Raw genomic sequence first — 11,536 nt, 5'->3', positions numbered from 1 at the left:
CCTCCAGCTTCCCAAGCTTCCCCATGCAGAGAGTCCAGATCCTCCAGTGCAATCCCCATCTTTTACAAGGGAAGGAGAAAGAGGCCCAGAGGGGCAAAGTAATTTGCCCAAGGTCATTCAGCTAAAAGCAAAGCTGAGACCAGAAACCAGATCCTCCCCACACCCCAGGTGCCACCCTCTTCCCAACATCCCCTACTTCCCCTTCAGAGGGACCTCAGATCCCCCAGGACGTAGAAATGTTAGGCCTCCTCCTCAAAGAAGGTGGCTCTCCAGCACAACCCACCCAGGAGTGAGACGGACACCCTGCTGCTGAACAGAGACCCCAAACACACTCTGTAATGGCTTAAAAATAAAAACAGGCAATGGCTGGGAATTAGAGTTGCCAGATTTAGCGCCTACACACGTGCACATACACACAGAGGCACGCACAAAAAAGTTACACTTGTAATATTTGGTACATATTCCTACTAAAAAAGTATTCATTGTTTATCTGAAATTCAATTTTAACTGGATATCCCATATTTTATTTGGCAAACCTACTGGGGAAGAGAGGGGAGAGCAGTAGGATTTGCCAGTGGCTACTCAGCTAACTGCCACCTCTTCAGCACAAATGAACAGACGGGACCAGAGGAAAACTGCCTTTCTTCTTGCTTTACAGGTTTACTTCGGGAAAGGAGAGAAAACAGCTCTCTCCTCAGTAAGTGATGACTTGAAGGAAAATGAGAGATGTGGGTTTGTCCAGTAATTGGTTTGCCCCTCACGGTGGACCCACGGTTCCAGGCAGTTTCATTTATCTAACACTTGTGAGAAAGAGCCTCTTAACCAGAGATATGTTTATTGTTGGGTGGGGTGGAGGGCAGAGCAGGCCACTGCCCCATGGCCCAAGCCCAACGTCTTCAAGAAGGAGAGCCCCTCTTAACATCAAAAAATGTCTCAGACCCTTCTGTGAAAGTCATGTAGCTACAATGTGTGGTTTAAGGAAAGGTCCATGTGTACGTGCATTCTTGGGCCTCTTGCCATAATTCCTCATCAAAGGCCTTCTTGAGGGTGAGACTCTCAAGCTGGAGGAGCAAAGACAATACTGGGATTTAAGATCATTGGCCCAGTGGGCTCTGCCACCCCCTTCCTTCACATCTCAGAGCTCACCACCTTTGTGATGCTGGTATGTTCCCATCTTTCCACTCCTATGATAAATCCTCGCCACCCTTCAGGCACACATCTTCTACAAAGGCTTCTCTGACAAATCTAGCCAATGTTGAGCTCCTCATTTTCTGGCCTTATATAACACTGACACTTGGGACCACACGCATAGAGCAGAGGAGAGCTTTGTCTCTCCAACAGACTATTAGTGCCTTTAAAAAGGACCCATGTCTGGTTTCTCTGTATCCACCCTACTGCCCAGTAGAGAGGTGGACCCAGTAGAGAGAGAGACCATTGATAAGCCCTCAATAAATACTTATAGAATGGATTGAAAATCATGGGGGTTGCAGAAGCAAGCAGGATATATCCAGGAGAAACCTTTAGATTTCCTCCCGAGGCAGGAGGTGCCTTTTAGCCAACCCCAAAGAAGCAGCCATGTTTCTTCCACGAGGGGGACCCAATTCCTGGGAATGGTGGAGCGGAAGAAGTATATATGTGGCACAGGACCAGAGGCACCCAAGACACTAGACAGAGAACCCTCTACGGCTTCTATCTGACTTTTTAATCTCTCGCATCTTCTAATTGTCTTCCTTAATGGGCAATGTCCAAAACTAAGACTAATGCAAGTGGGGAACCCTGTAGTTATCACCAAGACGTCTAGACTGGCAACCATTACTTCTACCAATAACTCCTGACCTACTCTTCAGGATACATCAAGGATTCTGTCCTGCTTCAGGAAAGTCAACTTAATGTACCAAAGAATCTCAGGCCACAACAGGATCTTTCAGGTGTACCCCCCAAATACCATCTCCTGCCTGTCTTCCCTCCATTTTGGATTCAACCAGGAAAATCTTTGGAACAAGGTACATGTTGATTTTATCAAACCAGACCTCAAATACTTGGATTTTTAACAGCTTAAAATGAAGTTTTCCAAAATAAGGTCTAGGGATTCTGGGTTTCATTGTCCTCATCTGTAAAATGAGGGAGTTAGTCTAGACCAGCACCATCCAATAGTACTTTCTGCAATGATGGAATTTTTTATACATATATATATTTTTTATACATATACGTGTGTATATATATACATGTATGTATATGTATACATACATGTATATATGTATATGTGTGTATATATATTATATACATATATATATATGCTGTCCAATTCCAATATAGTAGCCATCAGCCACATGTGGCTATTGAGCTCTTGAAATGTAGGTGGTATGACTGTGAAAATGAGTTTTTAAATTTTATTTACTCTTAATTAATTTACATCTAAATAGCCACATGTGGCTAGTGGCTACTGTATTGGACAGTGCATATCTAGAGTCTAGATTTTAGATGATTTCTTATGTCTTTTTCACTCTAACACTCTTTAACCTGTGGCTTTGTGGCAATATCGTAAGAAAAAATACAGGCTTTGGAGCCAGAAATCTGGCTGTTCTGCAATGGCTGTTCTTTCTCTTACTAGATGTAAGATCTTGAGCCAATCACTCAACCTCTTTGAGCTTGTTTGCTTATCTCTGTAACGGACATAATAAGGCCTACCTCGTTACTGCACAGAAAATTATTGTGAGCTGTCTGTAAGCTGTTCAGTACTATGGAGGTTCTACCTGTCAATATTATTGTTGGGAACTTGAAGCATTAAAAGAGCCAGATTTGCTTTGCTAAGGGACATGGGAAAAGATGACTGGATAAAGATGACTGGGCAAAGAATAGGGTCTTGACTAGTACCAGAGTTTTTGAGAAACGAGAAGGAAAGGACAAGAGCCTAACATAATATAAAGTTAATTTTTTTGAAGTGAAAAAGGAATTTTCCAGAAACAATAGTCGTGCCTAACCAAGCCCTGTACTTGCAGAACGATATAGTCAGGATAAGTAGAGAATCTGATCTATCAAATGGAGTGGAGAGGAACATGGCAGGTTCACAGAGCCTGGTGCCATAAACATGCCTACCATATACCTCCCTTGAGTCTAGACTCCATTATCAAGGAATTTTGGTCATAACCTTGTCCAGTAGTTCATCTATGGGAAACATGCTGGTCAGGCAATTGTATTTCTCTTTGTATACCCCGGTCTATATATCAGTCTCTATGCACTTTGCTAATGTGGGTCAACATCTATGAGACCAGTTGATTCTGAGGCACTGATGAGATCAAGTTTCTGGGCCATCCATGTACTCACCCAGTAATCCTCCTGTGCTGGAACCTTCTGCCCTTCCCCAGGTGGCACCCCACCTCGCCATTGCCTAATGCCTTCTTGCTTCAAAAATTCTACTGTCTCCAGTTAATATCCTTAGACTTCGATGCCCTAAGATCTAAAAATACTGGACTGTGGACTACAGTACTTCCATTTGAGGGTGGATCAACACTGCACACCTAAGGAATCAAGTGACTTCCCTAATTGATGCCATATATGGAGGAGTTGTCACAATCAGGCAGAAACAGAGAGGCAATATTAAATAGTGATTAAACACGTGCCCATTAGCACCAGATTCTAAGCCATGTGACCTCTCTGGGCCTCAGTTTCCTCATTTATAAAATGAAGATGACCATACCCACCTATACCTCACAGGATTGGATGTGGGACTTAAACGGGATAATGCAGTATCTGGCTCATAGCAAGTGCTCAGAAAATGTTAGTTATAGACCTCCCTACCTTGTGGTTTTTAAGCATAATTGTAATGCCCAATTGCCCATGATCACAGGGACCAAAAATCAACTTGTAAGGAAGGAAAAATAGCTCAGAGACTATAGCCTGAACCCTGACTGATGGTTTATTTGTTTTAACTTTATCTCCCCTTGGTCTCCGTCTCCTTGCCAGACACTGTATTGGAGAAAGTAGCAAAAGTCCTGGCTGCAAATCTCAGATCCCCCAACGATGTGATGTTGGCTAAGTCACTTATGCTTTGTGCACCCTTAGTCTGCTCATCTGTAAAATGGTAGTAGCGGCGTCTGCGTTCCACTCTCTCTGGGTTGTTGTAAAAAACCATAGGAGAAGACACAGGTAAAACTCTCTAAGAGCTCTAAATTACTATCCCCATGCACACTATTTGGGTAATCTGAACCCATATTTGAGATAGAGAGAGACCAAGTTGTGTGGTCTCCTTTCAACAACTGAAACTTCCAATACCTTGCTTGCAAACCTGTTTCTGTTAAGCATAGATAAATGAGCCACAGATGATGTTTACTGAGAAGGATCTTGGTTTCCCTCACATAGTTGAGTCATATATTCAATATCACCTGGGATATAGCCAAAGGGAAGAATGCCTCTCTATATCCTCTCGCCCCAGAGCACCCTGCCCCAACTCAGCCAGTCTGCCGTATAATACCGTTCAGCAGGTGAGTGGCCATTTGACCAGAGTTTCACTTCCTCTACCCTCAGAAATGCATTCGGCTCCCTGGTGAATCTGACCAGGAAGGATGGCCCTGAAGTCCAGCTTGACCCCAAAGGATCATTCTAGAACACACAGAAAGGTCTTTAGTGCTCCATCCTATATGAAGTTGAGGCTTTCTTGGGAGCAGGCCTAACGCGGCCCTGGGCCACCCCAGATTCAGGGATTCCCTGGGTCACTAAAACCTAAGCAGTCCCCCTGAACCTACGCCTGAGTCTGCATCTGCCCCACCAACACTCTCAGCATCAACTCAGACCCAAAGTAGCCTTCAGGAGCCAATGGGCAGAGGAAGGGGAGCTGCAGGGAGGGAGTAGTCCCACAGATAAGCACTTGGCTCTTGACCCAATGACACCAAGGATGAGAATGATGTAAGGAATGACAAGCGTTGGGGAGTATGGGGGACAGTGAGGCTGGCTGGGAGCCTCCAGAAGCCCAGCGCTCCAACATACACAGAGCCCCTGAGGGCTTCCAGCGCCTCTGGTTGAAAGACAGCCCCATTGTTCCACGGAGCTGCAAGCAGAGAGTGGAGGTGTTGCTAAAGCGGCTCCAAACAAGGAAAGTTTGCCAGACTGTTTCAGCAATAAATTTACCTTGAGTAAGTGATGAAAATAGCTGCAGGACCCTTTAAACCATCGATGAAAGATTTGTTAACTATGCTGGAGTCATCTGTTGACTCAGATCCTTCCTGAGGGTTACACAGACAGGGTAAGTGCAGATTGCTAAGCAGTGCATTTGCCTGAGCTTTTCTACAAGTAAATGAACAGCAGACATCCCAGGAAATCAAATGCTTCAGACTGAGCATCTCAGTGACAATAGAGCAGGGCTGCAGGTCACCCCACCATCATCACACCTCTGTTATCCCCTAGTCCCTCACAGTTTACAAAAGGGTGTCATGTTCATGATCTTATTTGAGCCCCAGACAACTCTGCAAGGAAGCGAGAGCAAGAAATCAGTATCCCCATTTTACAGATGAGGAAACTGAGTCCATGAAACAAAGACTCAACCTTGAGCCTCCTGACTCTTAAAGCAGTTCTGTTCCACTGACCTGGCTGCCACTTCCGTGGAGGCACTAGCAGAAATACAGTAATAAGGAGGGAGGAGGAACGAGGGCCTTGATCGACACTTTTGCTCAGAAAAGCAAGAAGGAAGGCAGTTTGGAAGCAGCTAACAGCATCATACCTATCTCTGGGCTTGTGAAGTTGACACACTGTTCACCTTTGCAGGTCAGCAGGGCCTGGATGAAGGGGAAGCTGGGGCTGGTGGACACATGGACCTGGGCTCTGTAGCCAAGAACCATGGCAGCCAGGGGACTCACTTGCCACCACTCAGGAGGCAGCCCTGGCAGGAAGATGAAACCCAGGCAGAGGTACCATTTCTAATGGGGTCCCCTCTGTCACTATTCTTCTTGACTTTAGAGATAATGCTCCCTCCCTTCACCATTTCTTGGGGTCCTCCAGAGAAGAGAAGAGTACTTTGAGCCTACTGACCCCTGTTTCCCAAAGTGTCACCTGTGGAACCCTAGCATTGCCAGATGCTCCATGCAAAAAAAGGGTTTCTTGGCCAAATACATTTGGGAAATGCAGCACACCATGTCCTCCTCCCAGAGAGTCACAGTGCACATTTGACCATGGACCATAGGTAGTTCTATAGGTAAAGTGGCTGGTTTAGCTTTAACTCATGGTTTTCCAATCTTACTTAACCACAGATCCTCCCTACACTCTTCACCCCATCTAGGCAGCTCTAGTCTTCTCTAGAAAAAAGAGCATTTTGGCCTTAGAGTTGGAAAAGCCTTGTTTTGAGTCCTGCATCTTGCTAGCTGTGGTGACTAACTTAACTAACTTTGAACCTGAATTACCTCTCTTGTAAAATGGAGCTGTTATCATACACACCTCCCAAGGTTGCTATAAGAATTAAATAAGTTAAAATGTAAAAATGCTTTCTAAACTCTAAGGCCTGTGTGTGTGTGTGTGTGTGTGTGTGTGTGTGTGTGTGTGTGTACAAGGTGACAGTGGTTCAGAGAAACGTAGACAACACGTGCTCCTATCTTGAATAAACATGTATGACTTACAAGCAGGTCACACACCAATGAAACAGGAAAGGGGGAGAAGAAAAGTACCACCTAGTGGGAGAGCAGAGACATTTTATGATGGATAAAGACAATGATACTAGCGTGAATATACTTAATGCAGAACTATACACTTAAAAATGGTTAAAATGATAAATTTTATGTTATGTATATTTTACTACAATAAAAAAAAGTTTGCCAAAAAGAAAAGGCAGTGATACTAATGCTCGATTTTTAATTTTTTGATTTTGATTTTTAAATTTTTTGCAAGAAAGCACTATATGTCAGGCATGGTTAAATGTCATTCTCTCTATCACCAATAATAAAATGTTTTATTATAATAAACATCATGAAATATCTTGCCATTATAACCATGTTTTTCTTCCCAGGCTGCTAAGGAGATTTCATCCTTGGAACCACCAGTCTAGCCACAAGGTCTGACTGTTATAGGAACCTGCTCTGTTCCTTTACAAAACCTGTTTTCAGGAATGCGTATCTGTCGTTCCCTAGGACACGTCAAAAGGGAATCACCGTTGCATCCACACTTCAAAGGAAAGCCACCATGTAAAAACACAGCAAACCTCCAGGAGGGCCCTTGGGCATGCCCGCATCGATCATTCTTGGCTCCTGCGTGACAAATCCCACACAACATTCTATGGAGGCGCCTTCCCCAACAGGAAGGCAGATCTCAGCGGTAAGAAGCCAAATATCTTGCTTGTTGATCTCGGTAAACCTGATCCTGCAGAGAGCACTGAGGCAGGCTGAGTGTCACTTCCTCATGCCACTCACCTTAGAAAATAACTGCCAAAGTCCAGCTGGAGGTAGGAATGAGACCAGTCCTCAACCGCACACATTCCGCAGTCAGACTGCCTGTGCTCAAATTACCCCCACTTACTAACTGTGACCTTGGGCAAGTTATTTAATCTTACCGAGGCTCCGTTTCCTCATCTGTAGAATGGGAATAATAATAATACCTCCACAAGGCTATTATGGGGATTCAGTTAATGCATATAAAATACTTTGCATGATTCTTGTCCCATAGTTAACACTTAATACATAGTAACTATTATTATGACCGTTATTATTCTCCCTATCACCTGACTCAACCAACAAGAACCCAACCCAGATAATGAGATTAGGGCTCCCTGAAGCTGCCTCAGCCAAAGCCATGGCTGTCTGAGTGCCTCGGCGCTCTCTTTGCCTCTCTTCCCATTAACCCAAAAGTGATAAAAGTTGAAAGTCAACTGTCCATCCCCACCCTGGCAACTAATAAGTTCTTGTTCCCATCCTGTTTCTACAGACAAACAAGGGAATATGAAACTCCACCAGGGCAGAAGCAGCCACTTGTTCCAGGATCCTCCTGCTGAAAGATGTCTTTTCCCTCCTGTAGCATCTGCCACGGGCTCAGAAAAAAACACATCTGGAGAAGCGAGGAAGAGAAAGGTTGTGTGTGTGTGTGTGTGTGTGTGTGTGTGTGTGTGCTTTTAAGCATGCACGCGCTTAAAAGATTAATCTCAATCTAGGAATGAGGTGACTCAAAGGGATGTCTCAGAGAACAGGCCTTACTTGCTTCTGAGCTCACCGGGTGGAGCTGGACTAAAGCTGTAGTAATTTACTAAATGTTGAAAATAGTGAAGTACAGGAAATTTCAGCTGCCCCCGATTAAAGCGTTATGGTGTTAACCAAACTTTCTGGTGCCAACAGAATCCTTTTTTCTGTTAAGGGGCTGAGGTTTATCTGTAAGCATGTAAGGACAGAATTTGAGTTTGTAAGCAGCTGACCCACTTCAAACTCAAAATGCTGGAACCCAGAAATGGTTTTGCTTAATTTGAGGGTCTGTCACCTTTGAAAATGTAGGATAAATTTTGCAGGTTTATCAACCCCCTTCAGAAGTCAGGTACACCTTCCTTAAAGACGTCCTTCGCTGTCTCTGGCCTGGTCCTGCCTTGAAGTTCTGTGTGGGTCTTCAGTTTGGTTGGGAGGCACCTGTGCTGAGTGGGAATGAGCAGGGACTCTGGAATGTTCTGCCCGTGGCAGCTGTGTTACTCGAGCCAGTGGCTCACCACTCTGAGCTATAGTGACCTCCTCTGATAATAATAATGCCAGCCTCACGGGGCTGATGGAAGGATGAAAGGAGATGAAGCATTTATGTGAAAGTATCTTGTGTCCAACTGGAAACAACAGCAGTGTTAGTTCATGGTGGGGATTCATACCATCTGAAGTGGTCCTGAGGAGCCATGGGCACACCAGGTGGTCCTGGTGCCAGTGAGGGAGGTCGTTTTCAGTCTGTTCAGGATTTTCTCAGATTTTCCATGTCTAAGCTGATCCAAACCTTTCCATGCACACCAGAAGGGCATCTGTCTTCCCAGGTTCCTTTGAACCAGGAGTAAACAGCAGGCCTGACCTGCCAGGGTCACTCAGGCCTAAGGAAAGCCCTCAATCTCACACCCAGTTCAGCCCAGAACCGAGCCAGGCTCAGAGGACAGGAGTCCCTTCCCTCAACCCATGTATATGATTTAGCAGAGGAAAGCAATATTTTCCACTATATTAAAACTCTGTAAATTTTTAATTACAATAGAGAAATTAAGGCTTGGCTTATCAGCCATACCTCACACAAACCATTTGAGTTTCCACATAGATTTCCCAATGCAAACCTTGTCAAACAAAATTCACAAGGTCAGTATTCAGAAGAGGGCAGTTGGTGGGCAGCCGGCACCTGGACAGTGGAGGTCTCCAGGGACATAAATATGCTATGTGCATGTGTTGGGTTAATCATTTTCTTAACGTCTCATAATTATACATATTACCCTAATATATTTGGGTGAATTTCCTTCCTCATTCAACTCTAAACACGTTAGGATACGTGTGTGTGTTTCTGATCTTTTTTCTTTTTGAACACTGAAAAAGTGAGAGACGTTTTTATTTTTCCTCCTGTGAAACTGAAGTCCCTGAAACCCAGCACATGTATACATTTCATAGAACCAAGTTCATATGTTAAAAGCTGCAAACTAAAAGGAGAAATTTTCAGCAACTTCTGAATGATTGGAAACAGGAGACTCTAAGTACTACCCATAGCTCCTTTCTCTCTCTCTCTCTCTCTCTCTCCATATACATATACACATACACCACACACACACGTATGTTTTGGGGTTTTTTGAACATAAAAAACCTGGGTTACAGTTGTGGCTGATTCTGACACACAGTGATTTTTTTTCTAGCTATGTTCATATTACAGACGTGTGGAGACACCTAGGTATTCTGCTAGTGGCAAGATTAGGTATTAAACCCTAATGAAAGAAGAGTCTTCTCTCAAAGAAATATCATAGAAAAAAGCCTAGTTCCAAACACTGTTGTAACTACATATAATTAACTCATTTAATCCTCATGGCAATTTATGAGGTGGGAAGTATGATTACCCCCATTTTACAGAGGAAGAAATTGAAGCTTAGAGAGATGACATGAGGAAAGCAAACACAAATGTGTATTCCTACTTTCTGCCCTTTCTACCTACAAGTTTGCACAGTCCACAATCTGAGCCATACTTTTTTCTCTTAACGACACAAGCCAAGATTTCTCCTTCTCCGGACATGGAAATCTCAGCTCTATCATTTTAATCTGGCTCAGTTTCCCGACTGCAAGAGAAAGACTGTATTTCCTCACAAAGGCTCTTGAATTTACCGCATTTATACTTCTAGAGCAATCAGAGGCTAGGTTAATGGGTGCATAACCAAGTTCCCATGAAGCAAAGCAGCCCTACTCTAGTGAGTTGACCGGTTTCCAGGTCTGTCAGCTTTATCTCCCAGCCCTGGGTACAGAAGCGACATTACACTCAGCAGCTTCTGATGCTGGAGATTCAGTAAGATACAATGTCATTTATCCCTTGCAGGCAGCAAGATTTAGATACCTGCCAGATGGGGGTGTGTTTGTTTTTACATTTTCTCCAGGCACCAAAGGCTTTGAAATCACCTCCTATCTCAGAGGAATCACCCAGAGTCCTGGACCCCCTGAGGAGTCAACTTAAAGCCAATAAGCCCCCAGCAGAGCTCTTCATCTTCCCCATGGAGATTCATTTCCATACCCAACACCCCTCAAAAGGAAAGGCACGAAGAAGAGGTAGGTCCCTGTGACTCGGTCTCCTGAGGGAACCCGGCAGGCCAGGAAGGATTGGGGTGCGGGTCCCGCTAACGCAGCCCTCTCCCAAATCGTGGCTGACACTCTTCAGGGTCACCCCCTTGAGAGAACTTTTTTTTAAAGAAAGAAAAAGGGTAAGTCTACAAGTAGCTCTCTTCTGGTCATACTCAACTCAATTTTTAAAATATTTATTGAGTCCTCATCAAGCAGAGCATTTTGCTAAACTGTGGAAGAAAATGGAAGTCAGCCATACACATAAATTAAGTCCAATGCACCGTAGATGTTATAAAGGTGCAAGAATTTTCAGGCAGCTTACAACAAATAAATGCAATATATTAAGAAGGACAAATAAAATTGAAATTGAAAAAATAAAACACCTGGTTAAAAAGAGTAGAGAAATAGATGTTATCAGACATCTGGGATGAATTCATCGCTTTTGGTAAGCACTGGATTTAGATGAGTTACCTGGCAGCCAAGATAAAGAGGATCTTTGGATCTTTGGACCTTTGCTTTATAAAAGAAAGATAAAAGTTTGTCTGAAGAGCCATTTTCTTGATTTTTTGTAATTTATTTTATTGAGGTATAGTTGATTTACATTGTTGTGTTAATTTCTACTGTACAGCAAAGTGATTCAGTTATACATATATATACATTCCTTTTCATATTCTTTTCCATTATGGTTTATCACAGGATACTGACTATAGTTCCCTGTGCTGTATAGTAGGATCTTGTTGTTTAATCTGTATTATCATATAATATACAAACCTGTGTATCATAGTTTACACCTGCTCATTCCAAACTCCCCG

The 11,536-nt window shown here is 43.6% G+C and overlaps 1 protein-coding gene across 1 annotated transcript in view; it reads left to right on the top strand.

Annotated features, from left to right (window-relative positions):
• Window positions 1-11,536, top strand: part of KIAA2012 (KIAA2012 ortholog) — a 115,980-nt gene that overhangs the window by 14,266 nt on the left and 90,178 nt on the right. The window contains exons 4-8 of the mRNA XM_029225674.1: window positions 1,848-2,003; window positions 5,758-5,900; window positions 7,110-7,293; window positions 7,900-8,042; window positions 10,544-10,712. Coding sequence (XP_029081507.1) covers window positions 1,848-2,003; window positions 5,758-5,900; window positions 7,110-7,293; window positions 7,900-8,042; window positions 10,544-10,712 — 795 coding nt within the window. The remainder of the gene's footprint in view (window positions 1-1,847; window positions 2,004-5,757; window positions 5,901-7,109; window positions 7,294-7,899; window positions 8,043-10,543; window positions 10,713-11,536) is intronic.

The sequence above is a fragment of the Monodon monoceros genome, unplaced genomic scaffold, assembly GCF_005190385.1.
Source record: "Monodon monoceros isolate NGI ecotype Baffin Bay Population unplaced genomic scaffold, NGI_Narwhal_1 Super_Scaffold_16, whole genome shotgun sequence".
NCBI lineage: Eukaryota > Metazoa > Chordata > Mammalia > Artiodactyla > Monodontidae > Monodon > Monodon monoceros.
The sequence above is the reverse complement of the archived record's forward strand: the minus strand, read 5'-3'. Positions and strand labels throughout refer to the sequence as shown.